Source organism: Mustela lutreola, chromosome 9 (genome assembly GCF_030435805.1).
Source record: "Mustela lutreola isolate mMusLut2 chromosome 9, mMusLut2.pri, whole genome shotgun sequence".
Lineage (NCBI taxonomy): Eukaryota > Metazoa > Chordata > Mammalia > Carnivora > Mustelidae > Mustela > Mustela lutreola.
This window is the reverse complement of record NC_081298.1, coordinates 29,556,596-29,579,406: the sequence shown is the minus strand read 5'-3', so window position 1 is coordinate 29,579,406 and position 22,811 is coordinate 29,556,596. Positions and strand designations below refer to the sequence as shown.

Here is a 22,811-nt window from a genome sequence, read left to right as displayed (position 1 = left end):
CTGCATTGGGCTTTCTGCTCAGCAGGGAGCCTGCTTCCTCCTCTCTCTCTCTCTGCCTGCCTCTCTGCCTACTTGTGATCTCTCTCTCTGTCAAATAAATAAATAAAATCTTAAAAAAAATAAAAAAAAAAAATAAAAGCAAGTATGCCAAAATGTTAATAGAGGCTGATTCTGGGTGCTGGGAATACCTGTGATTGTGGTTTTCCCTATACTTAGTGGGTTTTGTCTTTTTTAAATAGGTAAGTATTTCAATAAGTGACAAGTTTAATGGTTCAGTGACAATAGGTTATGTTCTGGTTAAGAATTAAATTTGGGAAGCAGGAAAATGTTTAAGGAAAGAACTGAATTTACCTTTATTAATTTGACTGGAAAATGAGATACTAATTAGGATAATGTTTTACTCTGGGAAAAGGAAGGTCTTTCTATATTTTATCCGCTTCCACTTTATTTGGCAAAGATACTTGTGGAAAAGAAATGCTTTTCACTCCTATTCTCAGTATTGTCTTGGCTTTCCACAGCAGCAGTTGAGGGAGCTGTTTGTTTCCTGGTCACATGACATAGTCATGCTTTTTGTCACTGGCTGGTTGTTAGTTTGAAAACCAAAGAGCTCTTGGTAACCTTGGCAGTCAGTCTGTCTGCTGTTCATATGGGTTAGGAAATGAGCCAAAGGACCAACTCGATAAAATATTTCTAGTGCAGAGAACGATTATAAGATTGATCTTGTAGTAAACATGAGAGGAGAGGGGCAGATAACCATTTCCCAGGGAAAGGTTTCTTACTTTAATCTTAATCTTCTTGCAATTTCTGTTCTGCCACTTCTAAAACGCTAAATTGCTCCACCCTTACCTTCAACCCCAGATTTTTTTTTTAAAGATTTTATTTATTTGACAGACAGAGATCACAAGTAGGCAGAGAGGCAGGCAGAGAGAGAGAGAGAGAGAGGGAAGCAGGCTTCCTGCGGAGCAGAGAGCCCGATGCAGGGCTCGATCCCAGGACCCTGAGATCATGACCCGATCCGAAGGCAGCGGCCCAAACCACTGAGCCACCCAGGCGCCCCAACCCCAGATTTTTATTAAGAAAATGTTCAGCTATGGTGAGTGCTGTGAAGTGTGTAAACCTGGCGATTCACAGACCTGTACCCCTGGGGATAAAAATATATGTTTATAAAAAATAAAAAATAAATAAAATGTTCAAACAATACAGAAAAGGTGAGAGTAGTATGGTGAATACTTGATAACCCACCACTTAGAGTCAGTAATTTTTAATTTTTAACAGTTTTGCCGTTTGTGTTGTCTTTCTTTTCTTTTCTTTTCCTCATTCTGGTTTTCTTTTCCTCATTCTGGTTTTCTGTTAAACCCTTTCCAAGTGAGTTACAGATAGCATGACATTGCTAAGTACTTCCTCTTGTATCTGCTTTAAAAAAAAAAAGAAAGAACGTGGGGAGGAGTCAAGATGGCGGAGAAGTAGCAAGCTGAGACTGCTTCAGCTAGCCGGAGATCAGCTAGATAGCTTATCTAAAGATTGCAAACACCTGAAAATCCATCGGCAGATCGAAGAGAAGAAGAACAGCAATTCTGGAAACAGAAAAACAACCACTTTCTGAAAGGTAGGACTGGCGGAGAAGTGAATCCAAAGCGACGGGAAGATAGACCCCGGGGGGAGGGGCCGGCTCCCGGCAAGCGGCGGAGCAACCGCGCACAAAATCAGGACTTTTAAAAGTCTGTTCCGCTGAGGGACATCGCTCCAGAGGCTAAACCGGGGTGAAGCCCATGCGGGGTCAGCGTGGCCTCAGGTCCCGCAGGGTCACAGAAGGATCGGGGGTGTCTGAGTGTCGCAGAGCTTGCGGGTATTGGAACGGGAAAGCCGGCTACAGAGACAGAGCCGACAGTAAGCTCGCAGCTCCGTGTTACCTTGAACCGGTCGCAGGCTCGGTGAGCTCGGAGCGCGGCCGGAGGTCAGGCAGACGGGAGTAACTGGGCGCTGTTCTCTGAGGGCGCACTGAGGAGTGGGGCTCTGGGCTCTCGGCTCCTCCGGGCCGGAGACCAGGAGGCCGCCATTTGTATTCCCGTCCTCTGGAACTCTACGGAAAGCGCTCAGGGAACAAAAGCTCCTGAAAGCAAACCCGAGCGGATTACTCACCCCGGCCCCGGGTAAGGGCGGTGTAATTCCGCCTGGGGCAAAGACACTTGAGAATCACTACAACAGGCCCCTCCCCCAGAAGATCAACAAGAAATCCAGCCGAGACCAAGTTCACCTACCAAGGAGTGCGGTTTCAATACCAAGGAGAGCAGCAGAATTCCAGAGGAGGAGAAAGCCAAGCACGGAACTCATGGCTTTTTTCCTGTGATTTTTTTTAGTCTTGCAGTTAATTTAATTTTTTCTTTTTCATTTTTTTTTTTTTTCTCGCCTTCGGGTAAAATTTTTTTTTTTTTTAACTGTTACCTTTTTATTTTTTAACGATTTTTTACTAGTTTATCTAATATATATATATATATATTTTTTACATTTTTCTTAGGTGTTTTCTTTTTTAAAAAAAATTCTTTTCTTTTTTTTTTTTTTTTTTCTTTTTTCTTTCTTCCTTTTTGAACCTCTTTTTATCCCCTTTCTCCCCACTCACGATTTTGGATCTCTTCTAATTTGGCTAAAGCATATTTTCCTGGGGTTGTTGCCACCCTTTTAGTATTTTACTTGCCCCTTCATTTACTCTTCTCTGGACAAAATGACAAGACGTAAAAATTCACCACAAAAAAAAGAACAAGAGGCAGTACCGAAGGCTAGGGACCTAATCAATACAGACATCGGTAATATGTCAGATCTAGAGTTCAGAATGACAATTCTCAAGGTTCTAGCCGGGCTCGAAAAAGGCATGGAAGATATTAGAGAAACCCTCTCGAGAGATATAAAAGCCCTTTCTGGAGAAATAAAAGAACTAAAATCTAACCAAGTTGAAATCAAAAAAGCTATTAATGAGGTGCAATCAAAATGGAGGCTCTCACTGCTAGGATAAATGAGGCAGAAGAAAGAATTAGTGATATAGAAGACCAAATGACAGAGAATAAAGAAGCTGATCAAAAGAGGGACAAACAGCTACTGGACCACGAGGGGAGAATTCGAGAAATAAGTGACACCATAAGACGAAACAACATTAGAATAATTGGGATTCCAGAAGAAGAAGAAAGTGAGAGGGGAGCAGAAGGTATACTGGAGAGAATTATTGGGGAGAATTTCCCCAATATGGCAAAGGGAACAAGCATCAAAATTCAGGAGGTTCAGAGAATGCCCCTCAAAATAAATAAGAATAGGCCCACACCCCGTCACATAATAGTAAAATTTACAAGTCTCAATGACAAAGAGAAAATCCTGAAAGCAGCCCGGGAAAAGAAGTCTGTAACATACAATGGTAAAAATATTAGATTGGCAGCTGACTTATCCACAGAGACCTGGCAGGCCAGAAAGAGCTGGCATGATATTTTCAGAGCACTAAACGAGAAAAACATGCAGCCAAGAATACTATATCCAGCTAGGCTATCATTGAAAATAGAAGGAGAGATTAAAAGCTTCCAGGACAAACAACAACTGAAAGAATTTGCAAATACCAAACCAGCTCTACAGGAAATATTGAAAGGGGTCCTCTAAGCAAAGAGAGAGCCTACAAGTGGTAGATCAGAAAGGAACAGAGACCATATACAGTAACAGTCACCTTACAGGCAATACAATGGCACTAAATTCATATTTCTCAATAGTTACCCTGAATGTGAATGGGCTAAATGCCCCTGTCAAAAGACACAGGGTATCAGAATGGATAAAAAAACAAAACCCATCTATATGTTGCCTCCAAGAAACACATTTTAAGCCCGAAGACACCTCCAGATTTAAAGTGAGGGGGTGGAAAAGAATTTACCATGCTAATGGACATCAGAAGAAAGCAGGAGTGGCAATCCTTATATCAGATCAATTAGATTTTAAGCCAAAGACTGTAATAAGAGATGAGGAAGGACACTATATCATACTCAAAGGGTCTGTCCAACAAGAAGATTTAACAATTTTAAATATCTATGCCCCCAACGTGGGAGCAGCCAACTATATAAACCAATTAATAACAAAATCAAAGAAACACATAAACAACAATACAATAATAGTAGGGGACTTTAACATTCCCCTCACTGAAATGGACAGGTCATCCAAGCAAAAGATCAGCAAGGAAATAAAGGCCTTAAATGACACACTGGACCAGATGGACATCACAGATATATTCAGAATATTTCATCCCAAAGCAACAGAATACACATTCTTCTCTAGTGCACATGGAACATTCTCCAGAATAGATCACATCCTCGGTCCTAAATCAGGACTCAACCGGTATCAAAAGATTGGGATCATTCCCTGCATATTTTCAGACCACAATGCTCTAAAGCTAGAACTCAACCACAAAAGGAAGTTTGGAAAGAACCCAAATACATGGAGACTAAACAGTATCCTTCTAAAGAATGAATGGGTCAACCGGGAAATTAAAGAAGAATTGAAAAATATCATGGAAACAAATGATAATGAAAATACAACAGTTCAAAATCTGTGGGACACAACAAAGGCAGTCCTGAGAGGAAAATATATAGCGGTACAAGCCTTTCTCAAGAAACAAGAAAGGTCTCAGGTACACAACCTAACCCTACACCTAAAGGAGCTGGAGAAAGAACAAGAAAGAAACCCTAAGCCCAGCAGGAGAAGAGAAATCATAAAGATCAGAGCAGAAATCAATGAAATAGAAACCAAAAAAACAATAGAACAAATCAACGAAACTAGGAGCTGGTTCTTTGAAAGAATTAATAAAATTGATAAACCCCTGGCCCGACTTATCAAAAAGAAAAGAGAAAGGACCCAAATAAATAAAATCATGAATGAAAGAGGAGAGATCACAACTAACACCAAGGAAATACAAACTATTATAAGAACATACTATGAGCAACTCTACTCCAACAAATTTGACAATCTGGAAGAAATGGATGCATTCCTAGAAACATATAAACTACCACAACTGAACCATGAAGAAATAGAAAGCCTGAACAGACCCATAAGCAGTAAGGAGATTGAAACAGTCATTAAAAATCTCCAAACAAACAAAAGCCCAGGGCCAGACGGCTTCCCGGGGGAATTCTACCAAACATTTAAAGAAGAACTAATTCCTATTCTCCTGAAACTGTTCCAAAAAATAGAAATGGAAGGAAAACTTCCAAACTCATTTTATGAGGCCAGCATCACCTTGATCCCAAAACCAGACAAGGATCCCACCAAAAAAGAGAGCTATAGACCGATATCCTTGATGAACACAGATGCGAAAATACTCAACAAAATACTAGCCAATCGGATTCAACAGTACATTAAAAAGATTATTCACCACGACCAAGTGGGATTTATTCCAGGGCTGCAAGGTTGGTTCAACATCCGCAAATCAGTCAATGTGATACAACACATCAATAAAAGTAAGAACAAGAACCATATGATACTCTCAATAGATGCTGAAAAAGCATTTGACAAAGTACAACATCCCTTCCTGATCAAAACTCTTCAAAGTGTAGGGATAGAGGGCACATACCTCAATATCATCAAAGCCATCTATGAAAAACCCACCGCAAATATCATTCTCAATGGAGAAAAACTGAAAGCTTTTCCGCTAAGGTCAGGAACACGGCAGGGATGTCCATTATCACCACTGCTATTCAACATCGTACTAGAGGTCCTAGCCTCAGCAATCAGACAACAAAAGGAAATTAAAGGCATCCAAATCGGCAAAGAAGAAGTCAAATTATCACTCTTCGCAGATGATATGATACTATATGTGGAAAACCCAAAAGACTCCACTCCAAAACTGCTAGAACTTATACAGGAATTCAGTAAAGTGTCAGGATATAAAATCAATGCACAGAAATCAGTTGCATTTCTCTACACCAACAGCAAGACAGAAGAAAGAGATATTAAGGAGTCAATCCCATTTACAATTGCATCCAAAACCATAAGATACCTAGGAATAAACCTAACCAAAGAGACACAGAATCTATACTCAGAAAACTATAAAGTACTCATGAAAGAAATTGAGGAAGACACAAAGAAATGGAAAAATGTTCCATGCTCCTGGATTGGAAGAATAAATATTGTGAAAATGTCTATGCTACCTAAAGCAATCTACACATTTAATGCAATTCCTATCAAAGTACCATCCATCTTTTTCAAAGAAATGGAACAAATAATTCTAAAATTTATATGGAACCAGAAAAGACCTCGAATAGCCAAAGGGATATTGAAAAAGAAAGCCAACGTTGGTGGCATCACAATTCCGGACTTCAAGCTCTATTACAAAGCTGTCATCATCAAGACAGCATGGTACTGGCACAAAAACAGACACATAGATCAATGGAACAGAATAGAGAGCCCAGAAATAGACCCTCAACTCTATGGTCAACTAATCTTCGACAAAGCAGGAAAGAATGTCCAATGGAAAAAAGACAGCCTTTTCAATAAATGGTGCTGGGAAAATTGGACAGCCACATGCAGAAAAATGAAATTGGACCATTTCCTTACACCACACACAAAAATAGACTCAAAATGGATGAAGGACCTCAATGTACGAAAGGAATCCATCAAAATCCTTGAGGAGAACACGGGCAGCAACCTCTTCGACCTCTGCCGCAGCAACATCTTCCTAGGAACAACACAAAAGGCAAGGGAAGCAAGGGAAAAAATGAACTACTGGGATTTCATCAAGATCAAAAGCTTTTGCACAGCAAAGGAAACAGTTAACAAAATCAAAAGACAACTGACAGAATGGGAGAAGATATTTGCGAACGACATATCAGATAAAGGACTAGTGTCCAGAATCTATAAAGAACTTAGCAAACTCAACACCCAAAGAACAAATAATCCAATCAAGAAATGGGCAGAAGACATGAACAGACATTTCTGCAAAGAAGACATCCAGATGGCGAACAGACACATGAAAAAGTGCTCCATATCACTCGGCATCAGGGAAATACAAATCAAAACCACAATGAGATATCACCTCACACCAGTCAGAATGGCTAAAATCAACAAGTCAGGAAATGACAGATGCTGGCGAGGATGCGGAGAAAGGGGAACCCTCCTACACTGTTGGTGGGAATGCAAGCTGGTGCAGCCACTCTGGAAAACAGCATGGAGGTTCCTCAAAATGTTGAAAATAGAACTGCCCTATGACCCAGCAATTGCACTATTGGGTATTTACCCTAAAGATACAAATGTAGTGATCCAAAGGGACACATGCACCCGAATGTTTATAGCAGCAATGTCCACAATAGCCAAACTATGGAAAGAACCTAGATGTCCATCAACAGATGAATGGATCAAGAAGATGTGGTATATATACACAATGGAATACTATGCAGCCATCAAAAGAAATGAAATCTTGCCATTTGCAACAACATGGATGGAACTAGAGCGTATCATGCTTAGCGAAATAAGTCAAGCAGAGAAAGACAACTATCATATGATCTCCCTGATATGAGGAAGTGGTGATGCAACATGGAGGCTTAAGTGGGTAGAAGAATAAATGAAACAAGATGGGATTGGGAGGGAGACAAACCATAAGTGACTCTTAATCTCACAAAACAAACTGAGGGTTGCCGGGGGGAGAGGGTTGGGGAGAAGGGGGTGGGATTATGGACATTGGGGAGGGTATGTGATTTGGTGAGTGCTGTGAAGTGTGTAAACCTGGTGATTCACAGACCTGGGGATAAAAATATATGTATATAAAAAATATATGTTTATAAAAAATAAAAAATTAAAAAAAAAATAAATAAATAAATAAAATCTTTAAAAAAAAAAAAAAAAAAAAGAAAGAACGTTCTAGGTATAAATACAATAACATCTCACTTAAGAAAATTAACAGTAATTCCCCTACTAACGTCAAATACCCAGTTCATACTCAGATTTTTCCAGATGTCTTGTGGATATTTCCCTGTTTTTTTTTTTTTAAATCAAATTAAGGTTTTTACATTAATTTTATTATTTACTCTCTCACATTAGAAGAGTTCTCCCTCTTTGTTCAACATGGCATTGACTTTTTTAACCTAAATTTTTATTTGTAGTGAAATACCTGTAACAAAATTTACCATCTTAACCATTTTTAAAATATATATATTTTTTACATACATTCATACTGTCGTGCTATAATCCCACTATTCACCCACAGAACTGTTTTCATCCTATAAAACTCTGTACCTAATTTTTTTTTAAGATTTTTATTTATTTGACAGACAGATCACAAGTAGGCAGAGAGGCAGGCAGAGAGAGAGAGAGAGGAGGAGACAGGCTCTCTGCTGAGCAGAGAGCCCAATGTGAGGCTCGATCCCAGGACCCTGGGATCATGACCTGAGCCGAAGGCAGAGGCTTTAACCACTGAGCCACCCAGGCACCCAAAACTCTGTACCTATTAAACAGTAACCCCACTTCTTTCCCCCAGCCCAATACCACTACTGTAGTTTCTGTCTCTATAAATTTGAATATTGTAGGTATCTCCTAAAAATGGAATCATATGATATTTGTCTTTTGGGTAATGGCTTATTTTTCACTTACTATAATGTCTTCAAGGTTCATCCATCTTTTTTAGCATGCTTCAGAATCTCCTTTCTTTTAAGATTGAATAATCTTGGGGTGCCTGGGTGGCTCAGTGGTTTAGAGCCTCTGCCTTCAGCTCAGGTCCTGGGATCGAGCCCCGTATCGGGGCTCTCTGCTCAGCAAGGAGCCTGCTTCCCTTCCTCTCTCTCTCTGCCTACTTGTGATCTCTGTCAAATAAATAAATAAAATCTTTAAAAAAATGGAATGATCTTCCACTGTATGTTTATTCCACTCTTTGTTTATTCATGTCAGTGATACTTGTTTCTACCTTTAGACTTCAGCAAATAATGCTGCTGTGAGCATGGGTATACAAATGTCTCTTCAAATCCTTGTTTTCGGGTTTTTTTTTTTTTTAAATATATATATACCCAGAAGTAGAAGTTCTGGATTAAAATTAAATACAGGAGTGTTAGGGAGGGAATAGTGGAGGTGACAGGGAGAGATCTAGCAGAAGTATCAGTCTTAAGTAGGAAATTGAGCATCTTTTTTCTGGGACTGCTGGGAAGGAGGAAGGGTTGGTATGAAGAGCATGGAATCCTTAGAAGTGATATTAATGTCTGGGAGTGCCTTTCCTTATTCTTTTTTGGGAGGAGGGACTATTCACTAAGGCCACAGGAATAAACCTGACCAGAAATGGGAACAAATACCCTTTGCTGATACTCTAATTGGGGGTAGTTGTGATCATGAGTCAGAACTTCACTTAGGTCCTTAAACCAATTTTTTGGTTTTTATTTTTCACTTTTGCTTTTGGCAAACTGATGGAGATCACAGTTAGGGCAAATAAGTGTGGAAACTCTTCTTTGATAATCCTCAAAAATGAGAAGTCACCGGAGAGACTTCTGATCAGCTGCTGAGTCCCAGTCCTGTCTAGCATTGACCATGAGAGGGCCTTTGGTTCCATTCTGTACTGAGCCACTGAGCCACAGACTGTCCAGTTCATAATCAGCAGTTCAGATTTAGGCTTCAGGTAAATTCTGCATAATCTCTTCCAGATAATAGAAGAGAAGGGAGTACTTCCCAGTTCATTTTATATTCTGATATCAAGACTAGGCAAGGACCACTTTCCATCCCTAGTATCATTCCTCATCCTCATGCCTTCATGTACTGACACTCAGGAGCTGATTTCTGTTCTTGTTGCAGCTGCAGCCGACTCCGCAAGGTTCAGAGCATCTTGACCCAGAGCAGCAAGTCTCAACCTGATGGGATCCTCTGCATCCTAGGTCAGTGCTTTTAACAAGGTGGAGCAACTTGGCTTCTGTTCAAGGAAGATATTAATAATAGTATCATTGTGAGATAAGCTTGAGTTAGCGTCCTTCTCCCAGCTCTTTTTCTCTTGAAATCTGTTGCTGTTTCTATGAGGTCAGGTGTCCTATCAGTGGGATAAGGAGGCAGGAGGCAGTACCACAGGGTAGGTACTTTGTACATGTTACCTTATTTCTTCTCACAGCAGCCTTGCAAGGGGACAGCATTGTCTCTTTTTTACAGAGCGGGAGACTGAAACTCTAGAACATGAAACAGACTTGCTCAGGACCAGCAAGTGGCAGAACTGGGCCTTTATTTGTTCTTTAAATTTTTTTATTATGAAAATGCATCATATAATTTAAAAATTAAGACAGTATGCAGATGATAATGAACAGAGCTTCCTAACCATCCCAGGTACCAGTTTCCACTCCCCAGAGATAGCATTGCCAATTGAATCTTTTTTTTTTTTAACACAAATAGGAACATTTTATTCATACTGTCATTAACCTAATTTTTAAATTTTCATTTGACAATGTATCTTGGAGATTTTTCTGAACGTCATTTCAGATTGATGTTCTTTATCTCATTTTCATTTATACCCATAGTATTGAGTTATGGAAGTGGAATTGTTAAGCCTGGTGGTTTGTCCATCAACCACCCAAGTTCCTTCCCAGAAACAAAACACTGCTAGGTTCTTACTTGTCTTTCCTCACATATTCCATGCATGATTTTGTGTTTTCACTTAACAGCACTTGCATTTAAGCTTGTGAGAGGCAGTGTGCAGAGTTTTTAACATATGCTCTGGAGCTAGACAGGTTTTGGGTTTGAATCCTGATTCCACTACTCAGCTCAGAGGTTGGTGGGTCTCCAGAATAACCCAGTTATGGTGTAATAACCAAACTATGGAAAGAGCCCAGATGTCCATCGACAGTGGATAAAGAAGATGTGGTATATATATCCAATGGAATACAACTCAGCCATCCTAAAAAATGAAATCTTGCCATTTGAAGCGATGCAGATAGAACCAAAGGGTATTATGCTAAGTGAAATAAGTCAATCAGAGAAAGACAATTATCGTATCTCATTCATATGTGGAATCTAAGAAACAAAACAGGATCATAGGGAAAGTGAGGGAAATATAAAATGATTTGAAATCAGAGAGGGAGACAAACCATAAGAGACTCTTAATCATAGGAAACAAACTGAGGGATGCTAGATGATGGACATTAAGGAGGGCATGTGAGGGCGCCTGGGTGGTTCAGTGGGTTAAGCCGCTGCCTTCGGCTCGGGTCATGATCTCAGGGTCCTGGGATCGAGTCCCGCATCGGGCTCTCTGCTCAGCAGGGAGCCTGCTTCCTCCTCTCTATCTCTGCCTGCCTCTCTGCCTACTTGTAATCTCTCTCTGTCAAATAAATAAATAAAATCTTTAAAAAAAAAAAAAAAAAGGAGGGCATGTGATATAATGAACACTGGGTATTATATAAATGATTGATGAATCACTGAACTCTACCTCTGAAACTCATACACTATATATTAATTGGATTAAAATAAAAATTAAAATGAATAGCAGCTGATGCCAGCAGAGAAGAATGCATCTTGACCATATACACTCAACACACACACACACTCACACTCACACACTCCTGCAGAAGCCCTCTTTGAAATTTAAATGGTAGTTAGGGGAGAAAATAAAGGGCAGAACCTTAAAAATTGCCGAAGTTTCAAATTTAAAAAACTGAACAATAACTTTACTGAGCTTACTTGGGAAAATGTGATCAAGTTTTCTGCTTTTAGAAGGAAATATGGATTTATGGTAGAAATTACTTTTTTTTTTGTTAAATAAAGTTGTATTTTACCTAAAAACAGAACAAAACAAAACCACAGCTATGGTGGACCTGGAATTCCCACCAAAGGTTTCAAATGTTTAAACTGGATTTAAAGAATCCATTCATTGGATTATCTCTCTAGCTATAACCCTCAGAAGAGTGGAGGCTGTCTTTGCCATGAATTTACCTATGAATAAAAGCACCTGTTCATTACTGTACTTATGCTGTCATTTCAGTTGGCTTCTGTGTCCCTTCCTTTGACATATGTTCCCCCCTCCACTTACTGCAATCAAAGTTTAGCACTTGTTTAGCACTTCTGTACTTTCTGGCACTATAAGATACTCTAGGCTTATTTTATTTTATTTTAAGATTTTATTTATTTATTTGACAGACAGAGATCACAAGTAGGCAGAGAGGCAGGCAGAGAGAGAGAGAAAGAGAAGCAGACTCTTTGCTGAGCAGAGAGCCCCATGAGGGGCTCCATCCCAGAACCTGGGATCATGACCTGAGCTGAAGGCAGAGGCTTTAGCCCACTGAGCCACCCAGGCGCCCCTAGGCTTATTTTATAGATTTCCTGCTCCAGTCCTAGAATCAGCCATTTCGCCAAGGAGTGCTGGGGTTCCTTTAACCGGAGAATGGTATTAGAAACTAGGATCTGGGGGTGTCTGGGTGGCTCAGTGGGTTGAGCCTCTGCCTTCAGTTTAGGTCATGATTCCAGGGTCCTGGGATTGAGCCCCATATCAGGCTCTCTGCTTGGAGGGGAGCCTGCTTCCCTCTCTCTCTCTGCCTGCCTCTCTGCCTATTTGTAATCTCTCCCTCTCTCTTTCTTTTTCTCGCTCCCTCTCTGTCAAATAAACAAATCTTAAAAAAAAAAAAAAAGAAAGAAAAGAAACCAGGATCTGGGCATTGGATACACTCTTGTTACTACTGGAATGTCAAATGCTTCTAGACTCAGGGGCAGAGGACAGCTGACAGTTTGTGTGTACATTACCTGTAATTGTTATGTAACCATCTGTATCTATATTAAGCTATACATGAATTCAGATTAATGTCTCCAGCCTACCCACTTACTACATAGATTATTCTAATTTCCCCCTTTTGCTTATCTGTAAACTTCTACTTCACCACTAGGGAACTTGGTACCCATCATCCAGTTTACTTGTTTAATTCCAATATACATGTATAACAGTATCAGAATTGTTAACCTGTAATACCCTTATGAGAAACAACTTTGTCAGCTAAAGCATTGTGCCTACATAGAGTTTCTTTTGCCTTTAATTTGACCTGGTCAGTCTTTTTCATGTCAGCAGTTTATGTGGCCAGAACCCTTAGAAGTGGACGTGCTGAGGCTAGGTCTGCCTAGTCTGTTTATTTTTAACTTTCTAGCCCTTTAAAGTTTGGGTCTTAGATAGGCCAGTCCATTCTGGCTTTTGATTCTTTTTCACCCCTCCCTTCACTGAAGTGTTGAATGGGATAGAACAGGGCTGTGCTACTTTGATCTCAGCTCAGAAGGGAGTTCTTTTATATTAGAAGTCCTCTGTCACAGGTAATCCCTGGGCCCCTCTGGTCTAAATGACCATTACTTTTTTTCACTTGTCTGAGTGACCATTGCCAGCCCTCTTTCCCAGGCTCTAGCCATATTTCTATTCTTGGTGTGCTTTCTGCTCCAACTCCTTCCTCAGCCTCATGTAGACAGCTACCACTGTCTATCTGCCCGTGACATGCTCAGAGATACTCAGCAACCAGGTAGTACCGATGCCCATGCCACTGAAAGGCAGTAGTGAAGGTGTATTGTTTAAATTTTTTTTGTCTCTGACCCAGCTCCACTAGACTGTAAACTTTATGGGGGCCATTTGCAGGCATGTTTATCACACAATCCAGCATCCAGCACAATGATGGTCCTTGAGCTTAATAAATATTTGTGAAATGATGGGTGTGTGTAGTTCCATTCACTTGTACTCTTTTTCACTTTGAGTTCTTTCAAACTACCTTAAATTGCCTTTATTTGATTCCTGAAGTTTGGATAAATCTCTCTTTGAGAAGTGAATATTTTTAATCCTGTATTCCTATTCTAACTGAAAAGTATCCCAAAATCTTTAACCAGCTGTGGCAGGACCCAGACCATATTTTCTGCTTCTTTCTATAGTGAAAAATTTGCTTTTTGGAAATTAATAGCTTCAATAATGTGTACTATTTAATTGTCTAAACTAGATGGATCTTGAAAACCAAGGAAGAGTACTTGATGCTTCTTTCACAGAGTTGCTAATTTGGTTACTGGCACAAAATTGATGTGAGCTTCTGCCTTTAGCCTAACCCTGTGGATTTTGCTGAGCAGGGGCAATTTATGGGGGCTCATTTGTGTCCCATAGTACAGCTGATCAGAGCCTTCTTTGCTTTGCAGGAATCGATAGCAGGTACAATGAAGGCTGCAGAGAGCTGGCAAATTACCTTCTCTTTGGTTTGTACAATCAGAATACATGTGATTTTGAGAAAACAGGATTTTCTGAAGAAGTTCTAGATGGTAAGTATATATAGTATTAAGTAGTATACTCCTGTTAGTAACCTACTGGTTGATATAAGACTAATGACAAGTAGTTTTCAGAATATGTTTACTGGCTAAATCAGCTTTAGAGGGAAATGTGCATATCAGTTTGGTTTTATATCTTCTTGGCAAGGTTCTAGGTTTCCTCTGAATTGCCCACTGCCTTTACGTGCTGGGAGGTTCAGATTATGTGCTGTTGTCCTGTGAAAGCGCATTCAGTTGTGGGTCACGGATGAGCCTGCAGGCTACTCCTACAAGGAAGATTTCATGTGGATCTTCAGCTTAGGAACAAAGGCTCTTTGTCCAGTTCTGTCTTTGGGAATTGTTTTCTGTGTGACTTTAATTCATGACGATGCCCACGATTACAATGGAGGCTTTCTGCTTACATTCCCCTTTCTTTAGCTCTGAGACACTCTCCCTGTGTTGATGCTATTGTGGGCTGATGCCCAGGAGCTGTCTCTGATATCGCATACTGAGCATCATGACTTGTCTGCCAGATGGATCAGGACACACAGGAATAGACAAATCAAACTGGACAAGAGACAGGCAGCTCTTGTGAAGCAGCTAGGGAGTGCATAAAGGCTAACATCTGAATACTGATACTGATATTGAAGTCATCTTGCAGTGGATGTAGTGCAATGGTTTTAAAGTGGGGGCAGTTTTATTCCCTGAGATATTGCATTTGGCAATATCTGAAGACATTTTTGATTGTCACAACTGGGCATAGTGGCTACTAGACATCTACAGTGCATCCAGACAGCCCCCCACAACAAAAAATGAGCTGGTCTTCTAAACTACCAGTAGTTCTAAGTTTAAGGAGCCCTGGTCTGCTGGGATGTGAAAATTCTTCTGTGGTAAAATCCTTAATAGTGTTATCCTTGTAGATTGATTAAAAATTTTCTTTTTATTAGGAAATGCAGAAGGAGTAGGTTGCAGTTAGAACTTTCATTAAATTTCTTTCAATTTCAAATTTACTTTCAGGTTTTGGTTTTTATTAAAAATGCTTCTTTATGCAGGGCCTCTGAGTCAGTTAAGTATCTGTCTTTGGCTCAGGTCATGATCCCAGCATAGGGGGATTAAGTCCTGCATTGGCCTCCCTGCTCAGCAGGGAGCCTGCTCCTCCCTCTCCCATTCCCCCTGCTTGTGCTCTATCTCTCAAGTAAATAAATAAAAAAAATATATATATTTTTTATGCTTCTTTATGCTGTACAGCATCTACTGGTTTAGAAAGAATTCATCTTGGGGTGCTTGGGTGCCTTAGTCAGTTAAGGGTCAGACTGTTGATCTAAGCTCGAGGTTTGATCTCAGAGTTGTAAGCTGGAGCCCTGCATTGGTCTCCATGCTGGGCATGGAGCCTACTTTAAAAAAAAAAAAAAAAGAATTCATCTTGGCAGCCATTTAGAATTATAAAAAGATAGTTGCTCATACCAGCCACACATTTCACTGCAGCCAAAGTTGCTAAGGATATTGTAGTCCTGAAATTAAGGAAATAGTTTAAATCCTCAAAGGTGTGCTTTTTTCGCTTATGCTTATAATTGTCTTTATCCTGCCATCTGGCACAATGGGTACTTATAAAATGAGCATTTTCTTTGACTGATTTAATATATCATTAATGAATTAAAAATGAGTTAGTAAATTCATATTTTTAAATTCAAGTAGTTGGCAAACTGTGATCACTGGATTTATGCATCTACATTTTGATCTCTATAGGAGAGGAAAAGAGGCCAACATGAAGAATTTATTTTTTAAAAACACTTTTAAAATAGTTTGCATATTCATCCAGTTTTCTTACACTTTCATCTTTTACTGTTAATTTTGTTCAGAGCAATGACATCAGAGTCCTATGAGATTCTGAGTAGAACAGTAGTTGTTGCATTATTTCTTTTACTGAACCCTAATTCTTTGTGGAGTATTACACATTAGCGTAAAGTACAGTCTACACAGGAAGCCCCCTCAGCCTCTCCATGTGACTTTAAACTCTAACTCCTCAGAAGGCAATCTACAGGTGATTCGGGGCAAGGCCCTTAGAAGGCCTTTATGAAGAAAACCAGCAGGATGAGAGGTGATCTCTGTCCCATCCTTTGCCACCTTTTGATTCTAGTGATTAACTGAGAGTCATCAATGAATAGGCTGTCCTATACCATGTTCCCTAGAACACCTGGTTCTGACCAGGTGTGGGGCACAGAGTGATTTTTGAAAAACTGAAGGTCAGCATCATGGAGCTTTTATTTCAAGAGGCGTGGTCAGCTGCTGTCGGTATTCATTGGGCCTAGGTTTTTGTAGAGTATAGGCTGTCACTTTGTATTACTGTGTTGGCATTGCCCTAAACCTGCTGTTTCAGATGCCCCCTTGCTCCTCTCACTTCCAGCCATCCTCCTCTAGCAACTTCCCTAGCACTATCTTGTTAGTTGCCTGTGGTGGCTCTGCTTTCTCAGAAGCTAGGCAGTGGAGCTCTGCTCTTTTTCTGGAAGTATGATTGCTTTCTTTCTCAATCCTCAAACTGCTTTAGTATTCCTGCCCCATTCCAGGACTCTTGTTAACTTACCTAAGTTTATTTGCACACTTGGGATTGTTTTATTTATTTGACCCACCAACATCCATGTTTTTTTCTTGAGTCTGTGAGCTGCTGATCTATTTATAGAAGCCTGTCCTCTTGCCTCTACTTCCTTCCTCCCAGCCTTTCCTGGGAGGAAAGAGTTCACCCTCATACACAGTAACCCTTCCCACAGCTGAATAGTGATATCCTCAGGCCCATGATTACACTGAGTCAACAGCCAAGAACTTTAGACATGCCTACAGAAGAATGTTACCAGTGGTATTCCATGCTATTTCTTGCCTCAGTGGCTTTAGGCTATGGAGTTTTCATTTGGTATTTATCTCTGTAGCAAAGTACACACCCAAGTCTGGTACCACAGATTTGATGGTGTTGAACTTTACAAAAGCAGAACATCCTGAAAGCTGTTCTTTTGACTTATTCTGTGCCTTCATTGTCCTAACCAGAGGGCCACAGTGATGAGAGCATTGCACAGGAACTAGAAAGTCCTTGCTGCCCACACGAGTTACACAGTCACTTTGAGTCACGTTGCCTAGTTATAAAGAACTTTTCAGTTTGGAGTTTTCTTACATTGTCTCTGAAATAGTTTTAATGGTATTATTAATGATGTGAACAGTAAATGTGTAAAGGAGATGACTTTGACAGTGTTGTGATTTAATTTTGTTTTTCTTTCAGATGTAATTATATTGATTAAATCAGATAGTGTCCATCTGTACTGTAATCCTGTCAACTATCGCTATCTCTTACCCTATGTGGCACATTGGAGAAATCTGCATTTCCACTGTATGACGGAAAATGAGGTAAGAAGGGAAGATAAAATAGGCACTCAGAGACATTCCGAGGATACTCTTTCAGAAAAGTATAGATCTAGAATAGGAGGTCCCTTAAAAAGATCAAATTGTAGGATGTCATCACACAAAAAAGTTACTTGTTTTAGTGGAAATTTTCATAATTCATTATGAGGCTACCTTATAGTTAAATTATATGCCTGACAGACAAAAGGGACTCTTCAATTGGGACCTAGTCGTAGCTTCCTGTCCTGCTTGTTTATCACCAGTCTGTACCCATTCTCTTAGGGGACTGGTGCCATGGACTGCCTCAGGAGAGTTTGATAAGCTTTTGTAACATTTCTATATTTGGATTTTTTGGTATTTGTTTCCTTTTGGGTTCTTTTCAAGGGTTTGGCTGGAAATCAAATCAGGACTTGAGATTTAGGATTTCATGGAAATGGTGACCTAATATGGGTCAAAAACCCTTCTTTTCTTTTTTTTAAGTTCAGGGTATTTACTCTCAATCCTAAATGATCACTAACATAACACAACAGACTTATGATCAAATAAGAAAAATAAAGTAAAATTATAAAAAATACCGATATACAGTTGCCCCTTGAACAACATGTGAGCTTCTGGGGAATTTTTGAGGCAAGTTTCAGCTCTTGCATTCAGGTATCTGACCAGGAAACACAAAACTTGGGCTTTGGAAACACCCTCTTGGGTGCAGTCCTCTATAATAATGTCATTTGAGATAACTCTGATTGATAAAATATCAAGAAAATAGGGGATTTTGTATGATGTCTCCTCAGAACCTATTTTTCCCCTCAATTTCCCTCTTCAGTATGAAGATGAGGAAGCTGCAGAAGAATTTAAAATTGCCAGCTTTGTGGACATGGTTCGAGATTGTAGTAGAATTGGCATTCCTTACAGCTCCCAAGGTCAGTGTCTGACAGCAAGCCATATTAGAACCTTGCTTGGATGATGTGTGAATCCCAGCATTTCTACTGCTCCCTCCTTCCATTGGAGGCATTCAGCTGGGAAACCCATTGATCTATTTTCATTAAAGGCAGAGAATCAAGCACAATGAAATTTGGGGATTTTTCTGTGCAAGCTGGTACTCATAACTGAAATTTCTATGACAACACAGCAGGCCATCTAGTCAGATAGAAAAATTGATAAAGGTATTTACCACAGTTGCCTTCTAGCTGTGCCACTTACTTGTACGGAGAGTATAGCTGTGGAGGCTCCTGGTATAAGAAATAGTAATTCAGGCAGCTGTTAAAAATATGCTGACAGTGAGGCTCAAAAATGATGTGTAGGGGTGCCTGGCTGGCTCAGTTGGTTAAGTAAGTGCCTTCAGCTCAGGTCCTGATCCTGGAGTTCCAGGATCAAGTCCCACATCAGGCTCCCTGCTCAGCAGGAAGTCTCCTTTTCCCACTAACCTCTCACCTCTCATGTTCTCTCTCTCTCATTCTCTCTCTCTCAAATAAATAAATAAAATCTTTTTTTTAAAAAATGTGTAAAAATAAAGGAAAATAATCAACAAGTTTAGCAGTGCTATATCTTATTTTTTAAAAACTTTGTGCATTAGAGCTATTGCTATAAGAAAGAAAAATTTTTGTTCTAATTTTAGTATATGTGCTGCTGAAGCAAGCACAGAAAGAAAAATTTTTGATTTGGTAATTTTCCCTTGAGGAAGTTGATTGGCTATGTTTCTTAAGGGGGGAGAGCCAAGTTTGAGTCTGTTAATAATTATATCCACTAAATGATACAAGTCAGATGTAATAGGCCACTATTTATTTACTAACTTAACTTCTCACTTAGGAAACCAGAATGTGAAAATATGCTATAGAGAAATCTGAATTTCTGTAACTTGTTATGGTTTGAATTTTCTTGGACTTTCATTTTGTATTTCTAGTTTTAATATCTAACCATGTTATCTGTTTCACTTTTATTTTGCTAAATGTGGCTGGGGTGAATTTGAGAGAGGTGATGCCTGTCTAACCACATTAGATCAGGTTTAGACTATTATATCTAGGATAGTATTTGATACATGTTGTTTTATTTGATTCCTCTAGGTCACTTGCAGATATTTGATATGTTTGTAGTAGAGAAATGGCCAATTGTACAGGCCTTTGCACTTGAGGGCATTGGAGGGGATGGATTTTTTACCATGAAATACGAGGTATGTATGAAAGGCAGTATGCCTGGCTTTTGTCTGCCACCTGCTGTTTTTATTAAGGGCCCCCACAATGTGAGTGGGCATCATTATAACACTGAAAAGCTAGCAGTGATCTCTCAAGAGCATGGAACAAGTTAAAAAACTTGAAATGGAAAATAGATGCTATGCAAAGCTAGTCCCTAAACTAAACTCCTTTGTCCTTTCTTCTAGGAGTTTCTCTCTGTCTTCCTTTCTCTCTTTTCCCCCTTCTGAGTCCATTGTTCTTCCAGTCTACTCCTGTAGCACCTTAAGCTGATTCCTCTTGTAGCTTTCTTTGTCCTATGTTATACATTTTTCACACACCCCTACTCGTGTTCCCGCCCACCCCTGGTCTCTGGATAGGAAGCTCCTTGAAAACAAAAAACAGCCTTTTCATTGTTGTTGTTTGTATCTCAGAAATTCATATAATTTGAGAACTATTCAAGAGCAATGAAAAGCACAGTGCAGAATTTTGTATAAGTACAGCATACTAGAGGAATAAGAAGGTTATCTTTTGCATTCCAAACAGTATCTTTTATCTCAGTATTCCTTCTGTCTAGGAGATGACCCATAAATATTTGTTGAGTGAATTAATGAATGAGTCTGGGAGAGGGGGGTCACCCTCTCCCTTACATATTAAGGAGGGTACATATTAAGGAGGATGGCCTGGTAGGTTAGCAGTATCACCGTAGGCATCTCCCAATGAGATGACCTGCTCCCAGTACAAACAGAGAATGAGCGTCGACATGCTCAAAATGGAAACATACTATTAGGCATAGAATAGGAAGGATGGCCCAGGGCTAATTACTGCCCCTCCTTCCGAGAAGTAGCAGTGTCCCTTGGAAGTAAATGGATTCTTGCCTGGTAAACCCTGTAATGTGGAAGGAACATGGGATGTGGGGTTGAAAAGAAGCACACCACTACTGACTCCACTGTTCCTGCTCCAAAACTGTAGTATTCTCACATTGACTGTAAGTAACAGAACTTTAAAAGGCTGTGAGAGCTGCCCCTGCTAAGAAGTAATACTCTCTTATTTATTTATTTAAGATTTATTTATTTAAGAGAGAGAGTGTGGGTGAGCACGAGTGGGGGAGGGGAGAGGAGGAGACTCCCTCCTGAATGCAGAGTCTGACACAGGGTTCCATCTTACCACCCACGAGATCATAACCTGAGCCAAAACCAAGAATCAGACATTCAGCAAACTGAGCCACCCAGATGCCTCAGTGCTCTCTAATTTAGAAGAGTAGGGGATTTGGGGCACCTGGGTGGCTTAGTTAAGCATTTGGCTCTTGATCTTAGCTCAGGTCTTGATCTTAGGGTCTTGAGTTCAGGCCCCACATTGGGCTCCACACTAGACTCTGTGCTGGGTGTGGGCGCTACTTTGGGGGGGAAAAAAAAAAGCAATACACAAGGGGGCTGCAGGGTTCATACAGACCAAATGAGGCAGCCTTTCGGACTCATGCCTTAAGGCGCATTACACTGTACAGACACATCCAAAAGGAACAACATTCCTTTCCCTTCTTTGAGTAGGCTCCATGCTTAGCATAGGCCTTGAACTCATCACCCTGGGGTCAAGAATCTCAGGCTCTACTGACTGATCTACCCAGGTAGCCCAACAAAATCCCTCCCAAAAAACTTTATAGGATAATACAGATCTTTCCTGTAGGGTGGTGTTCAATGGGGTGGAGTGGGCAGTGAGGAGGAAACTTAACAATTCACACAGTGAGAACTATAAGCCTTCTCTCAAGATCCCTTTCACTAGATCCTGCTTTTCTTTGTAGCTGCTAATTGTCATTCTCTCAAATACTTTCCTTTTGTTTCCCCCTCATTCTCCCCTGACCCGGTTCCCTTCCTTACCAGCCTTTAGGGTATGGAATAGTACTCCACTCTGAGTCACACACCAGAGACCTGATAACTCTGAGCCAGAAAGACTCTTGAGTCTTTTGAAGGCCAAGAGAAGAACTACAGACACTTAAAACTTAAATTTTAAAAATTCTGTTTTATTGTATGTCTATACCCAGAAGAAAGTCGTTAACCCAGAGTCTGCTTTATCCTGGATGTACTCGGTACCAATACAAGAAAGGAAACCAGACCCACATAAGCTTTTACCTGGCATTTAGGTTGAGCCAAACTGAATTACACATACAGAGAATTCTTTCTGAGAAGCAGCACAGGGAAGGTCCTCTGATAGAGCTTACCCTGCCTCCAGCTTCCTCCTTCTTAACTCTCCAGTTTCTGGAATTGTCACCTAGTAATGTAAATTTACATCAACTAGCTTCTCAAGGAGAGGATTCTATACGCAAACTTCTGAATAATGAGAGTAACCATTCATTTACCTTTTTATGTGCAAACATAAGCTCTTTATAATGAAAGGTGGAATAAGACTTATGAAAATATTCAATAAGATTTAAGAAAGAGACCATAGCATATTTGATGCAGAGATAGATCATTATGCTTTTTAAAAAGATTTTCTCTAAGAAAAATAGAATAAAAAATGAGGAAATGTCTCTTTTATACCTTTTAAGAATGGAGTTTGTAAAGAGAGAAATGAGATATGGTAGGCAGAGCACACAAAATTAAAAAGGGAGATGTCGTAAGGAAATATTATGTTTCAAAATTATTAGTAAAATTAAGGTTTATGTTTAAAATTAGAAATCAGGGGCACCTGGGTGCTCAGTGGGTTAAAGCCTCTGCCTTCAGCTCAGGTCATGATCCCAGGGTCCTGGGATCGAGCCCCGCATGGGGCTCTCTGCTCTGTGGGGAGCCTGCTTCCTCCTCTCTCTCTGCCTGCTTGTGATCTCTGTCTGTCAAATTAAAAAAAAAAATTATAAAAAAAAATAAAATAAAATTAGAAATCAGATTCCTTCAAAAAATTAAATCAGTTGATACTTGAAAAGCTGTTTCAGAATACAGAGGAAGGAGCCAAATATATTAACTCAGTCTTTTGGAATTTTATTTTATTTTATTAAAGATTTTATTTATTTATTTGAGAGAGGAAGTGAGAGAGAGCATGAGCGAGGAGAAGGTCAGA

General features: G+C 39.9%; 1 protein-coding gene across 2 annotated transcripts in view; it reads left to right on the top strand.

The window, feature by feature from the left end:
* The window catches only part of DNAAF9 (dynein axonemal assembly factor 9), a 132,488-nt gene that overhangs the window by 14,467 nt on the left and 95,210 nt on the right, over positions 1-22,811 (top strand). For both annotated transcript variants that reach the window (XM_059133811.1, XM_059133810.1), the window contains exons 2-6: positions 9,784-9,863; positions 14,113-14,232; positions 17,483-17,607; positions 18,422-18,518; positions 19,659-19,765. In XM_059133811.1, coding sequence (XP_058989794.1) covers positions 9,784-9,863; positions 14,113-14,232; positions 17,483-17,607; positions 18,422-18,518; positions 19,659-19,765 — 529 coding nt within the window. The remainder of the gene's footprint in view (positions 1-9,783; positions 9,864-14,112; positions 14,233-17,482; positions 17,608-18,421; positions 18,519-19,658; positions 19,766-22,811) is intronic.